This window comes from Schistocerca piceifrons, chromosome 2 (assembly GCF_021461385.2).
Source record: "Schistocerca piceifrons isolate TAMUIC-IGC-003096 chromosome 2, iqSchPice1.1, whole genome shotgun sequence".
Lineage (NCBI taxonomy): Eukaryota > Metazoa > Arthropoda > Insecta > Orthoptera > Acrididae > Schistocerca > Schistocerca piceifrons.
Window position 1 is genome coordinate 576,801,146 of NC_060139.1, and position 21,633 is coordinate 576,822,778.

At 39.7% G+C, this 21,633-nt stretch overlaps 1 protein-coding gene across 1 annotated transcript in view; it reads left to right on the forward strand.

The window, feature by feature from the left end:
- Positions 1–21,633, forward strand: part of LOC124777774 (serine-protein kinase ATM-like) — a 470,606-nt gene that overhangs the window by 83,007 nt on the left and 365,966 nt on the right. Inside the window, exons 7-9 of the mRNA XM_047253284.1 lie at positions 15,885–15,987; positions 16,069–16,161; positions 19,561–19,794. Of these exons, the coding sequence (XP_047109240.1) occupies positions 15,885–15,987; positions 16,069–16,161; positions 19,561–19,794 (430 nt within the window). The remainder of the gene's footprint in view (positions 1–15,884; positions 15,988–16,068; positions 16,162–19,560; positions 19,795–21,633) is intronic.

Genomic DNA, 21,633 nt, shown 5'->3' on the forward strand with positions numbered 1-21,633 from the left:
TCAGTTACTGGGTGGGAGGTCTACAGCTTGATGTGGAATGTCAACCACCATGCAGCTTGGATATCTTTCTACAGATAATGAGCATCGAGTGAAGTGAAAATGCAATAAGTGGTGTTACCAAGATATTCCACTCATAAGTATAAAGGAGTTGAAACCATATACTGAAACAGAACAGCTCAACATTTTCCCAAAGGTTTCATTGCCGCTTGCTATGCATGTATCAAATTTCAAAAGCTATGTGCACTCAGCTTATAACTTTGCCCTGTCTGAGGATACCATTCTGAAGTACATTGTGGGTGATTTACTTCTGGAAATAAAACAGTATGCATATACTAGGGTCTTAGTAAAGTATGCCATGACACATTATGTAATATGTTATAAATTATAGTTTACAAATAATTCCAGAGTAACCTTCCATGAACGCCTCACAGTCTATAAATTTAGGCTTAATCAAAATCTCAGTTCTTTTGTGCTTATCAACCTCTTGTGTGTAGTACACACTGTGAAACTGCTGCAGGGTTACTATTTTGTGTGGCTCATGATCTGAAGCAAGCCATTTTGCTTCGCGTGAGTTCAGCAACTGCCTTGTTGGGTGTTTCTATGCAGAATTTTCGTTGATGCTGACAGCTATGAATGCATGTAGAGTCTGGTATTGTATTTGCGTTGTTGGCGATAGTTGGAGATGGGGAGTTGGGTGAAACCTACTGCTAGCACATAATCCTCTCTTCTCAAATAGTAGTGAGAAAGAGTCCAAGCATAAGGTCAAAATTAATAATGTCACATTCTGTCACTCTTATGACATACTGTAAAGAAATTTGTAATAAATTTGGAACATTGATACAGTGTAGGGATCGGAAACTGTGCAACACTTCATTTCTTCCAAGTGTTGAAGTACACCGTTACGAAAATTTCTGCTAGCACGAAGTCTGAACTAATTGTTTCTGATCTGAATGCCATTACAAAAGTTTTTGCCATCAATTTCAGATGTGGGTTTTACAGATATTAAGAACTGGGGAAAAATGTAACTAATGGAGAATTAAAATGACAATGTATTTACAACATGCCCTTGCATTTACAATAACCACCCTAAAACACATGATATAGCATAAAATCTTAAAAGATCATTCACTAAATGCCTCTGAAAGTTGTTGTTATTGATGTTCCAATTTAAAGGAACCACATTTTAGAGCTGCAGTTACAGATGCTCACTGCTGTGATCGTAGGAATTCCAGATCCTTGTAACACTGAAGGCTGGAATTCTTAATTCTCGAGCAAACAGAAGTTCTTGGTGATAAGGAGTTGTAACTAAAAATTCTGTAACCATTACTATATACTGGAAATGGCTCTGAAGTTAGCAGGAACGCTAGGGTTTTCTCTGTCACTGTATTTGTCATTGAGTATCTTTGTGTAATAGAGAATTACGGAGTGGAGGCTGCTACAAAACAGAAGTTATTTGTGTATTTTGAGGAACTGTGAACATGGTCTTCTCGAAAATAGTGATTGGTTTTGGTCCTGTAGTTTTTGCAAATTGAGGGAAAGTTTGGAGAGCACTGTGAAAAGCATTCATTAGAATCCTGTGGGAAATAAACTGATGGGGGAAAAAATATCAAATCCAAAGAGAAGTTATGCAACATAAACAAAAGTTGACAGGCATGTTCCTACATCTGAAAGATGACGTGTATTAAAATTTCATGCCAGTCACATAATAGTGCCACTAGTAGTGCCACTGTGAGGATGCAAGTCAGGTTTGATTTAAGTATGCACTGTAATGGTTGTGAGCATTAGTCACCTTTGAGATTGGCTTGGTGAGTTGATTTTAGCCAAAAATGCCTTTATAGTGGTGAAGACGTTATCAAAACCTCACTAAGTTTCAACAAGGATGTGTAATAGGGCTATGAGAAGCTGGAGATTCCTTCTGCGATAATGCAGAAAGACTTGGCAGGAATGTAGTCACTTTACGTGATAGATGGCAGCATTGGTCATGGGTGTGTACAGTCGCAAGAAGACAGGGCTCCTGACAACCAAATGGCAATGCCAAGAGGGAAGACCATTATCTTTAGCGTCCAGCTGTCGCGCATTGTAATGCATCTGCAGGAGCAATTTGAGCAGCAGATGGCACCACTGTGACACAATGAACTGTTACAAATCAATTACTTCAAGGACAGCTCCAAGCAGATGCCCTGTAGTGTGCCTCAGTGTTAGTGATAGCCGTGCGTTGGTTAGGAGGAGGCCAGTTGAGGGCCTGCAACTAACCTGTCTGCTTCCTAGACTCACAGGACCTACACTTGGAGTTATGGTCCGGGGTAAGATTTTGTATGACAGCAGGAGCACACTCGTGGTTATCCCACGCAGCCTGACTGCTGATTAGTATGTCAGTCTCATGATTGGACCTGTTGTGCTGCCATTCACGAACAGCATTCCAGGGGATGTTTTCCGACAGGATAATGCTCGCCAGCATACTGCTGTTGTAACGCAACATGCTCTGCAGAATGTCAGCATGTTGCCTTGGCCTGCTCAATCACCAGATCTGTCATCAGTCAAGCTCATATGGGACATCATTAGACAACAACTCCAGTGTCATTCACAAACAGCATTAACTGTCCCTTTATTGTCTGACTAAGTGCAACAGACGTGGAGTTCCATCCCACAAACTTACACCTGGCACCTGTACAACACAGTGCATGCACCTTTGCATGCTGTCATTCAACATTCTAGTGGTTACACTGGTTATTAATGTAGCAGCATTTCACATTTTCAGTGGCTTATCTCGTGCATACATTATCCTGTGATCTTCCAATGTTAATCACTTAAATAAATATGTTATATATCTAAAAACAAAGATGATGAGACGCTGCAGTCTGGAACCGCAAGACCGCTACGGTCGCAGGTTCGAATCCTGCCTCGGGCATGGATGTTTGTGATGTCCTTAGGTTAGTTAGGTTTAACTAGTTCTAAGTTCTAGGGGACTAATGACCTCAGAAGTTGAGTCCCATAGTGCTCAGAGCCATTTGAACCATTTGATGAGACTTACCAAACAAAAGCACTGGCGGGTCGATAGACACACAAACAAACACAAACACACACACAAAATTCAAGCTTTCGCAACCAACGGTTGCTTCGTGAGGAAAGAGGGAAGGAGAGGGAAAGACGAAAGGATGTGTGTTTTAAGGGAGAGGGTAAGGAGTCATTCCAATCCCGGGAGCGGAAAGACTTACCTTAGGGGGGGGAAAAAAAGGACAGGTATACACTCGCACACACACACGCACACACACACACACACACACACACACACACACACACACACACACGAAAGTGTGTGTGTGTGTGTGTGTGTGTGTGTGTGTGTGCGTGCGCGCGCGCGCGCGTGCGTATACCTGTCCTTTTTTCCCCCTAAGGTAAGTCTTTCCGCTCCTGGGATTGGAATGACTCCTTACCCTCTCCCTTAAAACCCACATCCTTTTGTCTTTCCCTCTCCTTCCCTCTTTCCTGACGAAGCAACCGTTGGTTGCGAAAGCTTGAATTTTGTGTGTGTGTTTGTGTTTGTTTGTGTGTCTATCAACATGCCAAGGCTTTCGTTTGGTAAATTACATCATCTTTGTTTTTAGATATATTTTTCCCACGTGGAATGTTTCCCTCTATTATATTCATAACCCTTAAATATGTTACCTAGACACATATAGTCCCAAAATTTCATTACTCTCCATACATTATTTTTTGGTGTTGTGGTTTTTTCTCTATCAGTATGGATGAAAACAAATTTCACAAAAATTGATACCAGCAATTTTGTCCGGTTAACATATGGGACAAGACTGCCATTGATTAAGCAGTTCGACTATTGTTTTAATTTACAAATTTTAGATCAACACTGGCCCAGGCCCTTCCATTGACAAACGCTTGGCTGATAAGTAAACAGGAGGTACCAGCAGATTTTTCTGTTGCAAGTTCCGAAGACAGCTTGAAACGTGGTTCTTTCAGAAACCATTACCCCCGAAGGGGATCACACTGAAAACAATGTCCCAGAGTTAAGTTTCTGATAAATTTTAGACTGGTAAAGAGGTTTGAACATTCCTGTTTTTAAAATTACAGGACACTGCAGAACATTTCATTAGCGTTCAACAAATAAAGTTCACATGTTTATGTAGGGTTGCATTAAACTAGTAAATAAAGTTAGTGAGGTGATTAGTATAGCTTATTTAAAAAAAAAAAAAAATTATGTTCACTGTGCTTTCTGTCAGTGTACAATGTAGATTGTGTTTCAAGGTCAATCAGTTCCTTGTGTTTGTTTTTATTGTCACTGTAGTGGCAAATCCACGTTCACACCTCTCAAGTTGTGGCGAATGAAACAAGTATTCTTAAGCATTTTCTGGTAATAATGGATACTTGTCACCAATCTTTCTCCAAAATGTTGCTAGTTCTGTTTGAGAGAGATCTGTTTTCGTGTCTAGTTCAAGAAAATCTGATTTCGCTTGAACTTACTATCTAAAAATATTCCTTCATTCATAGAAAATGGTCTTAAAACCCAGGCATTGATTTGTTGATTCTCCAGTTCAGGAAAATAGTTACTGATGACAATTGCCGACTTATTTCGTGTTTAAGTGATCATTTTCACTGTTGGCACTGAGCATCACTATCAGTTCAGGGAATATGGAAATGTCTTGAACTTCAGCCCTACATGGTAAAACTCCAATGTGCAAAGAAAACTGGCAACTTTATTTTGTGATGTCAAAACTATTTACTATATTTCCTTACTATCTGAGGTTAAGCATCTTTATTTCCATAAAGAAATCCACAGGATATACCACTTTGGAAATAAATAATTATATTATCTGTTATTTTGACATGTATGTCTTTCTCTTTTCAATCCTTGCCCTTTCCAGAAACAAAGCAGTTTCTTGTTGAAGCTGCAGCACTCTGTGACACATTGCAACATGATAGCCTTTGTACTTCTGTGTGGAACGAGAGCACATCGAATGTGCTTGCAGCCTCTTTGCACAAATCTTTGAGAACTCTTGTGTTTGTTGAACTACCTTGGATGTGGAACCAAATAGAAAGGTGGAACCAGATACTTCCAAAGTTCTGTGACAAGCTAGGCTGCGACTTCCTGGAAGTGTGCCATAGGGTTGCCCCTAATTGGGTCAGGTGGCACTACATATGAAAGGCTGATACTCGGGTAGCTTACTTGTGTGTGGTGCACAAAAGGTTTTTTTTGTTCAGATTAGGTGACTCTGCATCCAGTCCAGATACTGATAGCTGTAGGAAACCCAGAACTATCAGTGTAAGTCTGGAACAAATTGCTTCGACAGGTGAGAATACTAAAATACTAAATGATTAACTGACAAAGCATTCGGAACAGAGTGCCAGTGAATCTTGCATAATACTAGATACAAAAAGCTGGTTGAAACAAGAAATTGAAGGCAGTGAGATTTTTGGGGAAGATTGAAGTGTATCTCAAAAGGCTCGAAAGGACAGGCAAATGGGAAATGGTCATTGTGTTTTGGTCGCAGTAGACAAGAAATTCAAATCCACCCAGATATAAATTGAAGCTGCATGTGAGATTATTTAGGCAAGACTCAGTATCAGGAGTGGGTGTAAAATGATAATTGCATCCTTCTATTGCCCGCCACACTCATCTCATGATGTAACCGAAAACTTTAGAGAGAACCTCAGTTTACTAGTACGTAATTTCTCTAATCCTACTGTAATAATAGCTGGAGACTTTAATCATCCAACAGTTAATTGGAAAAGTTATTGTTTTGTTAGTGGTGGACATGATAGGACATCTTATGAAACATTACTAAATGCCTTCTCTCAAAACCACCTAGAACAGATAGTTAGGAACCCCACTCATGATGCAAATATATTGTATCTAATGGCAACAAATAGACTACTTCTTCGAGGATGTCCATGTGTGGCAGCAGTGGTTACTGAAGTAGAATAGACAACTAAAACAAACAGAAAGATTTGTGTGTTCACTTAACTAGATAAAAAAATCAGTAGTGTCATTTTTCAATGAGGAACTTAAAATTTCCAACAAAGTGCAGGAGCATGACGAGGAACTATGGTTCAAGTTTAAAAAGTAGTTGACGTTACACTGGGTAGATATTGTGACAGTACCAAACGGTTACTGCTTGAGTATTTGCTCTTTCGAAACAGCATCCCATACAAGCAAATGAGTTGCTTGTTTACCTGTGTTTACTCGTAATTTAGGTACTTGGGCTATGCTTGGCTCTGCTTAAGAACAATAGCTCAATGTAGTTATAAGGCTGATCCATCTGCTTGTATGTCTTGAAGCTAATTTGCTGCAAATAACTGTAAATAATAACCTACAGCTTGATCCTGCAGTCAGTCTGTCTATGCATTGGCTAGAATTGTGAGTTGATAAAGTACGCAGAAACACAGTTAAATGAATAATTAAATAATAACGGGTTCTGTTCTAATGTCTGTAACTGATGTAGACAACCGAGAATTATGTTGAATAATGTCTGTTCAAGAAAAGACACCTCAAATAAATGTGAAGTGGTCCGCAATATTCAGTTAAAGTTTAGACAGAAATTACCCTTATCAAATGCAGTAAAGTTATGTAAAGATTGATATGAGTAATCAAAGACTCATGAAAACTTAAGTCCATTTCATGATCACAATACATGAAAGATTTGCCAGCTCTAAACAGTTCAGAGTTCAACAGGCTGATTCACAAATTAAACAAGCAATATGAAGAACAGTAACCGATACTCTGTCTAGTCCCAATTCTGTAATTTAGGCGGCAAAAATTAAAGTTCTACTGTGGAGCACATACAGACCTCTTTAAATATAAAGCCCGTTCAGAAGCTAAAATGTGGTAGCAGCCATTCACCGCCCAGAAACAATCACATATACGACTGAATCACACATGGTACAGGTCTTTCTTCTTCCAGAACTCACTGCAAAGTGTCCAGAATTGCCCCATGGAGCTCTTCACTCGAGAAGTCCCAGTCTCCCCTTGATTACAGCAGCGTTGCACCACTGTCCGACTCTCATTGGCCGAAGGCCGTTCACACCAAATATACACAGTCTCAGGTTCTACATACAAGATTTGACTCATCTTGACCACTTCCGGACCAAACTAATGTATTACACCAATTTTTAAACAAAGAAATGTTATAAACATTCTGTCACACTCAAATAATTTACAGTAATCATAAATAAAGGTTTTCCCATAGATATTAAGCTAGTATTCGTGCACAAGTTTGCTCATGATAAATGATAACAGTTTGTTGCATACTATTTAAACAATTATTTATGCCTTCTTGACAGAGATGGCTTTTTATTCTCTTTCCAGTTGTTGTGTCCACTAACACATGCATTTGACCAATTTTACATTTGCACAGTTTTTAAATAGCACTTGCTTTCACCATTTAAATAAAGTTACTGGCAAAATAATAAACAGTTCTTTAAAGAAATACACAAGTATGCCAAAATATGAAATGCTGATGCTGTATTAATTTGCTGTGTGTATGTGGAGAATAGGATATTCTGACTAACATTTGTGTGATGAAAGCAGTATAAAAGACATTATAAATCAATAAATAAAATAGATACAGATATGTAGCTTTGAGAGTTGATAGCTATAGTGCAATACTATCATCTGAAGTTGTTAAGTCAGAGGTTCATTGTGAAAATGTTTATTAACTGTGAAATATTAATTTCTGTAGTTTTAAGGATATTGTGATAGTGTTGTGCCCATTGGATGCACCTCGTTCTTCTGAGATCTCAAATGTATTCAGATTTTCATTAATATTTGGTGTGAGTTATTGTTGAATCTCAAAGAGCTGTGGTGTTGGCCATCTTTAAGAGTATCTGACACTCCGTCTCTTGGAGCATATTCTGCACAAAGGCAATGAGATCATCAGCCATCCAAATTCCCAGCTCTGGGATTTACCCATATGCGGCTACATGCTCATTGTCTCTGCACCTGAGCTCGCCTGGGGCGGAAACAGTCAACTAGCCAGGCTGGTTGGTCATGGTGCGCCCTGCGTCCCCTATCATTCAACCATGCAACAAATTCATTTCTCCACAATACCAGGCATAGCTGGATGACTAACTCGCCCACGAGCTTGTAATGTTATAATATGTACCCAGTAAAACAGAATCTGTGTGGTATACAGTCACTGTAAAGAAACTTCTTTAGATGCAGAGATTACTGCAGGTAACAGGTATAAAACAGGGCAGGGGGCTATAGATAGAGAGATGGTGAATGAAACATGTTTGGCTATCAAGAGAGCAATGCCTGATGCCTTCAGTGGCTACTGTAGCAGAAAACTGTCAAATGATGATTCACGAAACCTATGGGAATTCTGGTTGTTAGTGGCACCAAAGTTAGCGCCCAGTCTCTAGTGAATGAGACAGGAACTAAAATTGAGGGTAGCAAAGCAAAAGCTGAATGCTTAACTACATTTTCAATTGTTCCTTTACAAAGGAATAACCAAGAGAATTGCCCCAATTTAATCGTCGTACCTCTGAAAAGACAAATGAAATATTTATTAGTGTTGTTGGTGTTGAGAAACAGCTGAAATTGTTAAAATTGAACAAAGCTCCTGGGCCCGATGTAATCCCAATCAGATTCTATACTGAATTTGCAGCTGAGTTAGCCTATCGTTTCTAACTGTAATCTATTGTAGATCCCTTGAACATAAAACCATACCCAGTTCTTGGAAAACAAACACAGGTCACCCCTGTCTACAAGGAGGACAGTAGAAGTAATCCACAAAACTACTGTCCAATATCCTTGACGGTTTGTTGTAGAATCTTAGAACATATTCTGAGCTGAAACATAATGAAGTATTTTGAACAGAAAGACCTCCTCAATGCCAGCCAGCGTGGATTCCGAAAACATTAATCATGTGAAACCAAACTCGCACTCTTCTCACGCGACATACTGAAAGAAAGCATTGGAACAAGGCTACAAGGTACACGTAGTGTTTCTTGATTTCTGAAAAGCATGGCTCACTACCACACCCATGCTTGTTGTCAAAATTGCGATTGTATGGGATATCAAGTGAAATTTGTGACTGGATTGAGGACTTTTTGGTAGGGAGGATGCAGCATGTTATCTCGGATGGAGTCATCATCAGACGTAAAAGTAATTTCAGGTGTGCCTGAGAGAAGTGTGTTGGGACCCTTGCTGTTCATGTTGTATATCAGAGACTTTGCAGACAGTATTAATACAGTGTAACCTCGTTAGTGCGAACTCGCATAAGACGAACTCGCAGTTAATGCGAAAAAAATATTGGTCCCGCCAGGAATACATTAGTTCTTATGGCATGTTTTATCGGTTAGCACGAATTTCGGTTAAGGCGAATTACGAACTCAGTTTCAGTTCCTAGCATAATTAAATTTCACTGTAACACGAACTTCCAGCCTTAGAGTATTCTAAAGCATAATTTTTTTTCCAAAATGAATGTAGGAAATGGAGCTACAAAGCTAATTATACTTATTGTTGACTCGTTTTTAACATATTGTAGGTCGGTAGCCATGATTATCACCTCAACAATCAGTGTATGCTGTACATTGTAAGATATTCAATAATGTGTGCAGCAGCATTTAGGAATGTACTCAGTGCCAGATTTGACAGGTGTTCTGTTAGTCATAGCTGTATCGAGTTGGAATACTGAATAAAAACTACAGTTACAACCGGTACCGTAGCACACGAAAATGGCAAAGAGGAAACAGACAGCTCTAAATGTACAGTTAAAGCTTAAGATTCTAGATGAAGTGGACTGTGGTACTAAGAAAACAACAATTGCAGAGCAGTTTGGAATACTTTAATCTACTTTATCTACGATTATTAAGAATCGAGAAAAAATTATTAATGCTGCGGCATCAGGTTCTGGAAACAAATCTAAACAACTTCATACCGCCAAGTATGAAGACATCGAGACGTTAGAATGGTTCAATCATATGCATGCATCTAACATACCTTTAAATAGCCCTGTGGTTCAGTCAAAAGCAAATGATATTGCTAAAGATATGGGCATTGAAGACTTTCGTTGTTCTGCTGGTTGGTTGTATCAGTTCCAAAAGAGGCATTCAATTTCATCTGTACAAATTTGTGGTGAAGCAAGTAAGGTTGATGAAGAAAGTGCGAACAGCTAGTTGCATTAATTCAACTGAGTGAGGGAAAAGTATGCCTTGTGTAATGTGTTTAACATGGATGAAACTGGTTTTTTCTACAATCTTTCTCCAAATCACACCCTGGGGATAAAAGGTGATAAATGTCATGGTGGAGCACGAAGCAAACAACGTGTGACTATTGTACTGTGCTGTAACGCTGATGGCAGTGAGAAATTTCGTCTTTGGGTTATCGGTGAATCCGAGAAACCACGTTGTTTTAAAAAACATAAATATGGACACTTTACCTTGCATCTACTCTCAACCTGCCATGGCAGCTGAGAGCACTAACGCACTGCTACCTGGACTCGGGTAGGCGCGCCGGCCCCGGATCGAATCCACCTGGCAGATTAACGATGAGAGCTGGTGTGCCGGCCAGCCTGGATGTGGTTTTTAGGCGGTTTTTCACGTCCCGCTTGATGAATACCGGGCTGGTCCCCACGTCCCGCCTCAGTTACATGCTACGCAGACATTTGAAACACGTTTGCACTATTTCACAATTTACACTAGATACAGACAGCTGGGATACACTGATTCAATCCCTGGGGGTACTGGGTGGCGGCAGGAAGGGCGTCCGGCCACCCCTAAAACTAACCTTCCCAAATCCATTCTAACCACGCCGACCCTGCGATCGCTGTGGGGCTATGGTGTAAGCGAAAGAAGAAGAAGAAGAAGAAGAAGAAGAAGAACCTTGCATCTACTCTCACCACAAGAAAGCTTGGATCGATGGCACATCATTTCACAAGTGGCTTCTTTTTTTTTCAACAGTCGAATGGTTGCTCAAAATAGACATGTTCTTCTTACATTGGACAGATGTACTGCCCATAACATTCGTGATCTGAACCTATCCAACATAAAGGTTCAGTTTTTTCCACCCAATGCCACAAGCCGCCTTCAGCCTTTGGACCAAGGCATAATCTCTCTCATAAAGAGAGCTTATCATAAGCGACTTGTAAGAGCTGCAATTCGGCTGCTGAAAACAATAGTGCAACCCCAAATTGGAATCTGCATTACACAATAAAAGCCATCGCAGCAGCCTGGAACTCAGTATTGCCACATCATATAGGGAAGTGTTTTAACAGAGCTTGGAGACATAGCAACACTGATGATATCCACGAGTTAGAAGATGCCACTTCACCTGATGAATGGACAGTTCTGCAGGACGTTGTGAACCCTGGGATTAGTTTAGAAGAATTCATTAGTGTAGACGACGATGTTGCCGTATGTGCTTCTGTGGAATCAGATGTGCCAAAGGCTGTGAACGAGGTGCAAGAAGGGCCATCAGAAGAAAGTGAAGAGGAAGAGAATACAGACACCATTCCACCTACCCGTCAGGAGATGTTTACAGCCTTGGACTGTTTAGAACGGTTCGCCTCAACATCCGATGTCACTACTGGGTTTACGGACGCTATCATTACAATTGGTTGTGAAATTACAAAATATTATCGTTCCCATAAACGTCAGCGTACCGTGACCGAATTTTTTCCAAGAAAGTATGTGTTCGAATTAACTGGAATATCATGATGTCCTAAAATTCTTTCAATCAAATTCTGACACTCATGAAGGACATCCCAAAACTGAAACTACAGATGAAAATATAAAAGAGTGCACAATATGATATTGAACCGTTGATGATTAAATGTGTATGAAATAGCTCGTGTCACAGCTATATCAGGATTGAGTAAATTTTATTTGAGAATTAATAGTTAGAATGCTTCGTACAAGAAGTGTACCACATTTGTTGAATATTGACCAAAAGCAAATGTGTAAACAAATCTACCCACGTTGTTTAGATCAACGTAAAAAAAAAAAAAAAAGTAATTGATTTAGAGTACTGACATGTCCATCAGTTCATGCTAGAAATGAAACAGAAATCAGTGCAATGTGTGGGAGCCTGTGGCACCACACTAAAGGTGTTGAAGTCTGTTTCATCTGCGGGAAAGGTTGAGACCAGTGTTTTCTAGGATTCAAGGAGTATTGATTACCTGGCAAAATATATACTGTATAACTCTTTTGGGCTAACGAGTTCAAACAATATGTGAAAACAGCCTGGATAGGGGAAAAAAAGGATTTTTCTTATATTAAGAGGGCTGAGTGAAAAGTAATGCCTCCACCTTCGTAACTCTTCAGCAGTTGGCAGCATTGGTATTTGGTAGGTACTGTCTTGTTCCATAGCCTTTCTCTAGAGTGCCAGGTGGTAGGAAACCTTAGCATTGAATGGTTGTGTTGTTACAGTGTAATGTATGGAACCCTGCTCAGACGGTTGGTCAAAGCAATTTAAGCAATGTGCTGTCATTGAATTCTTGACAGTAGGTGTCACCGCTAAGGAGATTCATCAGAGAATAAAAGCAGTTTATGGTGATTGTGTTGATGTGAGTACCGTGCGTCATTGGACGAGTAAGCTTAAAAATGTTGAGGGGGGGAACATCTGACCTGCTTGACAAACAAAGAGTTGGACATCCAGTGACAGCAACCACCGAGTTTCACAAGCAAAATGTTGACAGATTGATTCAGGGCAATTGTCGTATCACTTGGAGAGAAATTGCAGGCACAATCGGCATTTCACAAGAACGTGTGGGTCACATTATTGCTTTGCTTGGCTATCAGAAGATCTGTGCACAATGGGTACCCCAGATGCTGACTCCTAAATTGAAAGCACACAGAGTTGAAATTTGCCAGGAACTTCTCTCATCCAACAACGCACATTACTCACATCAACACAATCATCACAAACTGCTTTCATTCTCTGATTAATCTCCTGTGGTGTGACACCTTCCGCTGTCAAGAATTCAATGACTGCACTTTGCTTAAATAGCATTGACCGACCATCTGTGCGGGGTTCCATACTTTACCCTGTAGCAACACAACCTTTCAATGCTAAGGCTTCCCACCAACTGGAGCTGTAGAGAAGAGACTATGGAACAAGCCAGTACCTGCTGCACACCAGTGCTGCCAATGTTGAAGAGTTATGAAGGTGGAGGCATTACTTTTCAGTCAACCCTCATAGAACAATCTGTCCTCTCACAAAGGGTTTTTAGCAATGGAAATGCTGGGAGGTTGTAAGTAAAATAGTTAGAAGACAGCCTCTGATTTCCTTTTTATTACCACATTTAAAGTAATTAGCACCTGGAGAGCTCCCCCCCCCCCCTCCCCCCTCCAACAGTCGTAAATGGGTACCTAGTAAACATTCCAAAATCACACTTCTGAGATAAACTCATCTTACTGGGAAAACTTTGGCAAAACCATCATTTTAAAACGAGTTCCTTTCTTCTTTTCTACCTGAAAATCACAGTCTTTGCTTACCAGCCTGAGAAATTTTTATCTTGTCCTTGTAAGGATCAATCAAAAGATAAAAATTGAGACTTCTGAGTTTTCTGGATACTTTGAGTGATAGTATGTTTTTGGGTTCATAATCTGTCTGAAATTTGAGCACAGAGCATATACAATACAGTGCTCTGAGGAACTGGACAAGAAAAATGTAATTGTCAGCTCAGCTGCAAACCTAAAGCATACTTTTAATTATTAACTTATGTTCAACATATTCTATGATTTAAATGGATAGATAAATCTACTCACCAAGCGGCAGCAGGGGAAAACACACACACAACACACAATGCACATGCACACGCACACGCAAAAGGATATAACTATTACAAGCTTTCAGAGTCAGTGGCTCTTTCTTCTGGCAGAAGAGTTGAAGGGGGAGGTAGAGGGGTGAAGGAGAAGGACGGGAGAGGTTTAAGGAAAGGGGTACAGCTCAGAAAAGCCACCCAGAACCCCGGGTCAGGGGAGACTTACAGGATGGGATGAGAAGGGAAGACTGACTGTTGGGGACTGCACCAAACAAGATTTGAAAATCTGAGAGCTGAAAAGTGGAAGACAGGGTAATATGCAAAACAGAGATCACTACTAAAACATCATGCATGAGTTAATAAAAGTGAAAAGCTAAGTGCATTGTATGTAGCAGAGGCGGTAGGGGGGACGACAAAAAATAGACGAGTCAAGTTACTGTGAAAAAATGGTGAGACAGAGGGAATTAACGTAAGTTAAGACCAGGTGGGTGGCGAGAACAAAGGACATTTTATAGTGCTAGTTCCCGCCTGTTGAGTTCTGAGAAACTGGTGTCTGGGGAAGAATCCAGATGGCGGATGTGGTGAAACAGGCACTGAGGTCATGACTGTCATGTTGTACAGCATGCTTTGCAACACAATACTGTGTGTTGCCTGTATACACCCTCTGACTATGTCCATTCATCCTGACAGACATGCTGATGTAAAAGGCCGAACAGTGTTTACATAACAACTGGTATATGACATGTCCTTTCTCAGGCGCTCTCCCTTTGATAGTTTATGTTTTGCCAGTTACAGGGCTGGAATTGGTGTATATGGTGATAGGAGGATGCACAGGGCAAATCTTGCAGTGGGGACGTTCACAGGGGTAGGAGCCATAGGGTAGGGAGATAGGTGCAGAAGGAGCATAGGGTCTGACAAGGGTGTTGTGGAGATTGGAAAAGCTATTCTAGATGTGGTCGGCAAATTCTCAGAGAGAGTGGATTGCATTTCAGGGCATGATTTTAGGAAGTCATGGCCTTGTCGAAGTAGCTGATTGATACATTTAAGACCAGGGTAAAACTGGGTGATAAGAGGTGTGCTCTGAAGTTGATTTTTTGGAGGGATCAGCAGTACCAGGATCGGATGTGATTACCTGGGAAATATGCTTTTCTACTAGGCTGCTGGGATAATTACATCCAGTGAAGGCTGAAGTGAGAGCGGTGATGTATTTCTGTAAAGAGCCTGCATATGAACAAATATGTTTGCTTTGAATGGGAGGGAATGTTTGACATGGAAAGGATGGGAACTGTCAAAATGTGTGTAGTAATGTTTGTTAGTAGGTTTGATGTGGACAGGAGTGTGTAGCTGGCCTCTGGTGAGGATAAGATCAACATCTAGGAAAGTGGCTTGGGATTCGGAATAGAACCATGTGATATTTAATTGGGAGATAGTATTTAGAGATTCCAGGAATCTTAATAGGTCAGTCTCACCATGAATCCATATGGCAAAGATGTCATCAATGTACCTGAACAAAACTAGGGCCTGAAGGCTTTGTGGGTCCCAGGAAATACTCCCCTGATCTGTTTGTATGGCTGAAGTAATTGTTTGTATAACTTAATTAAGGTGAGGAAGAAGGATGTCATAGGCTTCAAGTCAGATGGGCATTGACTGAGGAAATGTTCAGCAGCAGCAGGCAGACCATGTACATGGGGAATGTTCTTATAGAGGGAAATGGCGTCAGTGGTGACAAGCAAGATTTGTGGTGAGAGTGAGATGGGCACGGATTTCAGACGATATAGGAAATGGTTGGTGTCCTTAATATGGGGTGGAAGTCTTTGTACTGTGGGTTGCAGGTGTTGATCAACTAAGGCAGGTATACGTTCGGTGGGTGCTCCCGACCTGGGGTTTTAGGTGACTTTTCTGAACTGTACTGCTTTTCCTAAACCTCTCCAGTCCTTCTCCTTCACCCCTCTCCCCTCCCCTTCAACTCTTCTGCCAGAAGAAAGAGCCACTGGCTTGCAATAGTTAAAACCTTTTGTGTGTGTGTGTGTGTGTGTGTATTCCCCTGCTGCCACTTGGTGAGTCGATTTTTCTACCTTTCTGTTTATATTATAATATTAACAATTGATTGTTTTCATGTATTCTGTGATTTGTAATCCTCTCTACCATTGCTTTTGTCATAAACAGGTTTTCAGTACTTGCTGAAGCATTTTTGGATGATAATTTTTTGAAATCATCAGTTGGAACGCAAGAAGCCTTTCTTCGCCTAGCTACTTCTATGTGTTTGGAGGTATTTAAAAGTGCAATTTTTGTATTTTTGCTGTTCTATTTGTACAGTCTTAAAGTCCTGATGAATGTTTTCCTTCTGCAGATTGGAAAAGAGTGCCGTATGGCAGTCTGTCACCTTGGTGAAATGATAGTTCCTCGTGTTTTACATCTGTTTGACAAATTATCAAAAGAGAAGGTAATATTATGTGTGTTATATATATGCTACTTTCTTCTTGTCTTAGGACAACTTTTGCAATTATCTACGCAAGCTAAAAAAAATTACAGTTAGTGATTTTCATTCAAAAGTACAGATTTTGTTTCTGAAATTGCTATTTATGTCACAAGAAATATATCTAACCTTCATTTTTCAGTATACTTTTTTTTCTTCTAAGTACTGCTTTCAGCTGTGTATTTGTGTTGTCATCACACTGAAATTGACATGTTTCTTCTGCAGAACTATGGGAATAAGTGTGTGTTCTATCATCTCATAAAATTATGGGTAGTTTCAAAATGGACAATTTTGAAAAGTTTTCATGAAAAATCAAAATCTGCCTTTACATGTGACAACACTAATTTGCTAATAAGTACAGCAAATAAAACAGTTCTTGGGTCTGTGTTGTTATGTGAATGGTAGTTTTGGCATCATTATGAACGTAAAGGTGGGCTACAGAATGAGTTATCTGGAAAATGTAATGATGAAATTATTATTTTTGGGATCAAAATTAAACAAATACCATCAGTCATTGCGCCAGTTTATCAACCAGTGGCAGAAAGTAACTATGATCAATTAGAGGAAATATAAAAGGAGATGTGAAACTAATAAAATAGCAACAAGGTAGGAAAATTCATAGGGGGACACTTAATGCTCCATTCCACAAGAAAAATGAAAGCACAATTTCATTGGGCTGAAAGAAGAAATGAAACTTAAGTGAAGTAAGGTACATTTGTAAAAGAACACGAGGCATATAAAATTATCAACTGGATTTAATCATGTTCAAACAAATATGTAGAAATCAAACAAAGGAATGTAAACCATACCCAGCTGAAAATATGGATTTGCGTCCTAGTGTAACAGTAATGAATGGTATGTTGAAATTCAAGAGAATAAAGATGATGATGAAGAATATGATGAAGTGGCATGTAGTAAAGTTAAAAGGAAAGCACGTGTGATGGAATGACTTGTAACCAAAAACTATTGGGGTGTGTAAAAGTGATGAGGATAATTTAATAGAAGTGAAATATAGTAAAGAAGAGAAATGAATGCTATAGAGGTTTCCTCTGTGATAGCAAACACAGAGACCAAAAACTGATGGATAGCTTATGAAAAACTCTATGTTTGTAGGTAAAAGGAGGACATTTGTAGGTAAGAAAAGGACATACAAAAGTGAAGAATTTGAGAGAGGAACCCATCATTGTCAGTCTCTTGAAAATGAAGTCAACAGTAAGTATAGAATAAGCATAATTGGAATGATAAAAGGATGAAAGAGAGATAAATAGAGTAGAAGTTCATTCTGAATAATTGTGTATGCACCCTTCATAATTTTTTGGGTTCATAGGTTTAATAACATTTCCTATTCATCTCTGTTCTGGTTTCAGAAGAATAACTTTATGGTTTTATGAGCATAAGCTTTTGAATGCTAGTAGACTAGAAAGAATGTTGTTTTATAGCGCTATTTTTTGGGCTTAAGATAAAGACTCCCCTTCTCTTATTTAAACTATTTATAAAAAAATTAATTAATCCGTAAAAGTAGCTGTTGTAGTCTGTGAAGGTTACTTGAAAGGGCAATGTTGATGAAAATCTACTGCCAGTCACTTTGAAGACTTTCAGTTGACCTCCTTCAGAAGTGATGATCAGATTTTTTTGACATTACAATTTATGAAAAAATTCTAATAGTGGAACAATGTTGCTAAACTTGATCATCAGTAACTTAGTGTCTGGTCTAATTAATTTGTTTCATATATGTGTAAATAGGTAAATCGATTTTTCGTTCCAATCGCAGATAAATAGTTTGATAAAAGGATTTACCGGCATCATGTATACCGACAAAAATGAAACAAGTAACACCTTATACACTTTGCACAATATATACTGACAGAAAAAAAATCGCAACTCCAAAGAGGAATTGTGCCACGTAAACAAGTCAGTAGCCACGTTTCTACATCTGAAAGATGGTGTCTATTCATGTTTCACACCAGTCATGTAAGAGTTGCACTAGTGGTGATGCTTTAAATAAGTGCTGTAACAGTCTTGAACATTAGTTACCTTTGAGACTGGATGTCATGAGCTGATGTTAGTCAAGAATGCCTTTATGGTGACAAAGACACCATTATCAACTCTTCACTGATTTTGAACGAGGTCGTGTAATAGTTGCGGAAAGATTTGGCAGGAATGTAGACTATATGTGATTGGTGGCAGCAGTGGTTACGAGAATGTGCAGTCACAAGAAGACTGTGCTCTGGATGGCCATGTGACATGTCTGAGACTGAAGACCATTGTTTTCAGTTATAGCTCTAGTACCTCGTACTGCACTTGCAGCAGCAATTTGAGCAAAAGTTGGCAACACACTGACACAACTAACACATACAAATCAGTTACTTGAAGAACAGCTCCAAGCTAGACACTCTGTAGCGTGTATGCCACTGACCCAAACCACCATTTGTGACTTCAGTGATGTCATGTGAGAGCTCATTGCAGGGCAGGGTGGAGGTTTGTTGTGTTTTCTGATGAACACTGGTTCTGCCTCAGTACCAGTGATGCTCATGTGTTAGTCAGGAGATGGTCAGTTGGGGGCTTTCTGCCAACTTGTTTGGATGCTACACACATTGGACCTACTCCTGGAGTTATGGTCTGGGGTGCAATTTCGTATGTAAGCAGGAGCACTCTCATTGTTATTTCATACACCCTGACTGCAAATTTGTACATCTATCTGGTGGTTAGATATATTGTGCTGTCATTCATGAACTATAATCATGGAGTTGTTTTCTAACAGGATAATGCTCACCCACATACAGCTGTTACAATCCAGCTTACTCTACAGCATATCAACATGTTGCCTTGGTCTGCTTGATCACCATATCTGTCTCCAGTTGAGTACATATGGGACATCATCAGACGACAACTCCAGCATCATCCATAAACATCATTAACCATCCCCAAATTACCCCACCATATGCAACAGGCATGGAACTCCATCCCACAGACTGACACCCAGCACCTGTTCGACACAGTGCATGAACGTTTGCATGCTGGTATTCAACATTTTGGCTGTTACGCTGGATATTAATGTACCAGCATTCTACATTTGCAATGGCGTATCTCACTTGTACATTAACCTCTGATCTTGCAATGTTAATCACTTAAGTATGTTGCCTAGAAAAGTTTATTCATGAAATTTTATTACCCTACATTAATTAATTTTATGTATTATGATTTTTTTTCTCTTAGTGTATTTTATTTTGTACCCATTTCTTGATTTATGGAGTAAGAAAGGAAATATAGGTAGTATATTTTGACCATGGGATGTCTTTCTCTAGCCTTCATGTTATCAGTTCATATTTTTTTATATATATGTCCGTTAATGTGTTTGATTTTCAGAATTTGGTTGTGGAATTTCTTTTGCTGCAAGTTCGTCTCCATCACCCAGCTGGAGCCTCAAGAAGTGATGTTTTGGGTGCTGCATATGCCGCGAACTGGGACCTGTGGCACTCACATTTGAGATCTATGTTTGCTCTTGTTGATTCGGAGTTATCATACACACACACTAAAAAACAGAAAGCGACGGTGATTAGCAATACATTTTTACAACTTGCAGTTGAAGTTTGCAAACAGGTTTGTTTAATTAATATATGCTCACAGGTATACATATATTAATACCAGCGATTCTGACACTACATTTTCAGAAAATCTAGAGGCAAAGAGTATCCATGGTTGTTGCACTTCTACAAGAAAAACATTGTTTTCTTACAAAGAGACAAATAGTTTTATAGCATATTAAACTAACTTAGTAATTTACAGATGGCAATTTTGGAGGCAGAGGTGGGAGATGGGGTTGGTGGAGAGAGGGAAAGGCACACTTGCTACATGTTCACGAGTTCTTGAGTCGCATTATTGCCAAAGATTATGTGACCATGTTGGCTGATCAGGTCCATCCCATGGTACATTATTTATTCCTCAGTGGTGATACAGTGTTCCAAGATGACAGGACCTCCTGTTCCCACAGTTCGCTTCGTCCAGGACAGATTTTGTGAGGATGAATTTTCACATCTTTCTTTGCTACTACAGTCACCAGATCGCAATAGTATTGAATCTTTGTGGTCTACTTTGGAGAGAAGAGTGTGTGATTACTATTCACCTCTGTAATTGTTACTGAACTTGCCACTATTTTGCAGGCAGAATGGTATAAGACTATACAGGACCTGTACTTATCCATTCTGATATGACTGGAAGCTGTTGTGTATGCCAATGGTTTTCCTACACTATGTTAGATATGGTAATGTGTTGTGTTTTTGGTGTTTCCATATTTTTGCAACCATAATAATGTAGGGAGAAAGGTAAAAACTGACCAAATGTTCACCATATTGTGCAAGCACTGTAGCTCAACTGAGATGAGGAGTTGTGTTGGGTTGAGTGGACAAGGGGTGAAAGGAAGCGATGATGATGATGATGATGATAAATGGATTAGGAGGGGGAGATAGAATAGAGAAAGAGGGTGAATGTGGAGACCAGGCAGTGATAGTGGAATGAATGTAATTAGGATCATTGGGCAGTTGTGGAGGTAGGTGTGGAACAGGGGCTACTGGAGATTGATGCCAAGAAGATTCTGGTACTGAAGGAAATGTTGAAATAAAATTACCATATGTGTAATTCAGACAAGCTGTTGTTGGAGAGAAGGATCCAGATGACATGAGTTGGGGAGCAGCCACTGAAATTGAACATGTGCTCAGCAGTGTGTTCAGCCTGTAGATGACCAACTCTAGCTATGGGGCCACAGTATGGTGGTAGTCATTCTTTTGAGTGGCCAGCAGGTAGGTGATTATGCGCACACAAAATGTTGTCCAGAAATTACAGCAGAGATAGTATATGACATGACCACTTTCAGCTCTGTTGTATTTGCTGGACAGAATTTTGTGTGAGCTTAACTACCAAGCAGTTGTTTACTTAGCAAACTTCTGAACTTCGTGATGAAACTTTTGCTCTAACTGTGGTTTTTTAAGTAAAAAAAACTAATGGAGTCAGTTGTACTCAACATTACCTCAGTCACGACATTCACATTTACAAGAACACCACCTGTGGACTAACTCGTTATTAGCAGCTGCAGGTAAATTTTCATAAAGCTTACATAAAATAAGGGAATGGCAACCATTCATCTATAACAGACTGATGTGCCGAGTATTGAAATGCATAACAGGAAATGATATTCACACTAGCTTTCAAGTGCCTACTTTTTGTCTAGAAAAGTGCGCATTCATATCCAAATGCACACTCCCATAGCCACAGTGAGACTGATTGTCGATTACTGAAAGCAATTGCCTGAGCTGCTGGAAAAGGGGAGGGGTTAGAGAAGGGCGTAAGGGGGACAGGCGGATAGCAAGAAAGAGGCAGGTCTTCAGAAAGATGACTCAATGGCTGCACAACAATATGAAAGCAGTACAGAGGGGGTAGGATATA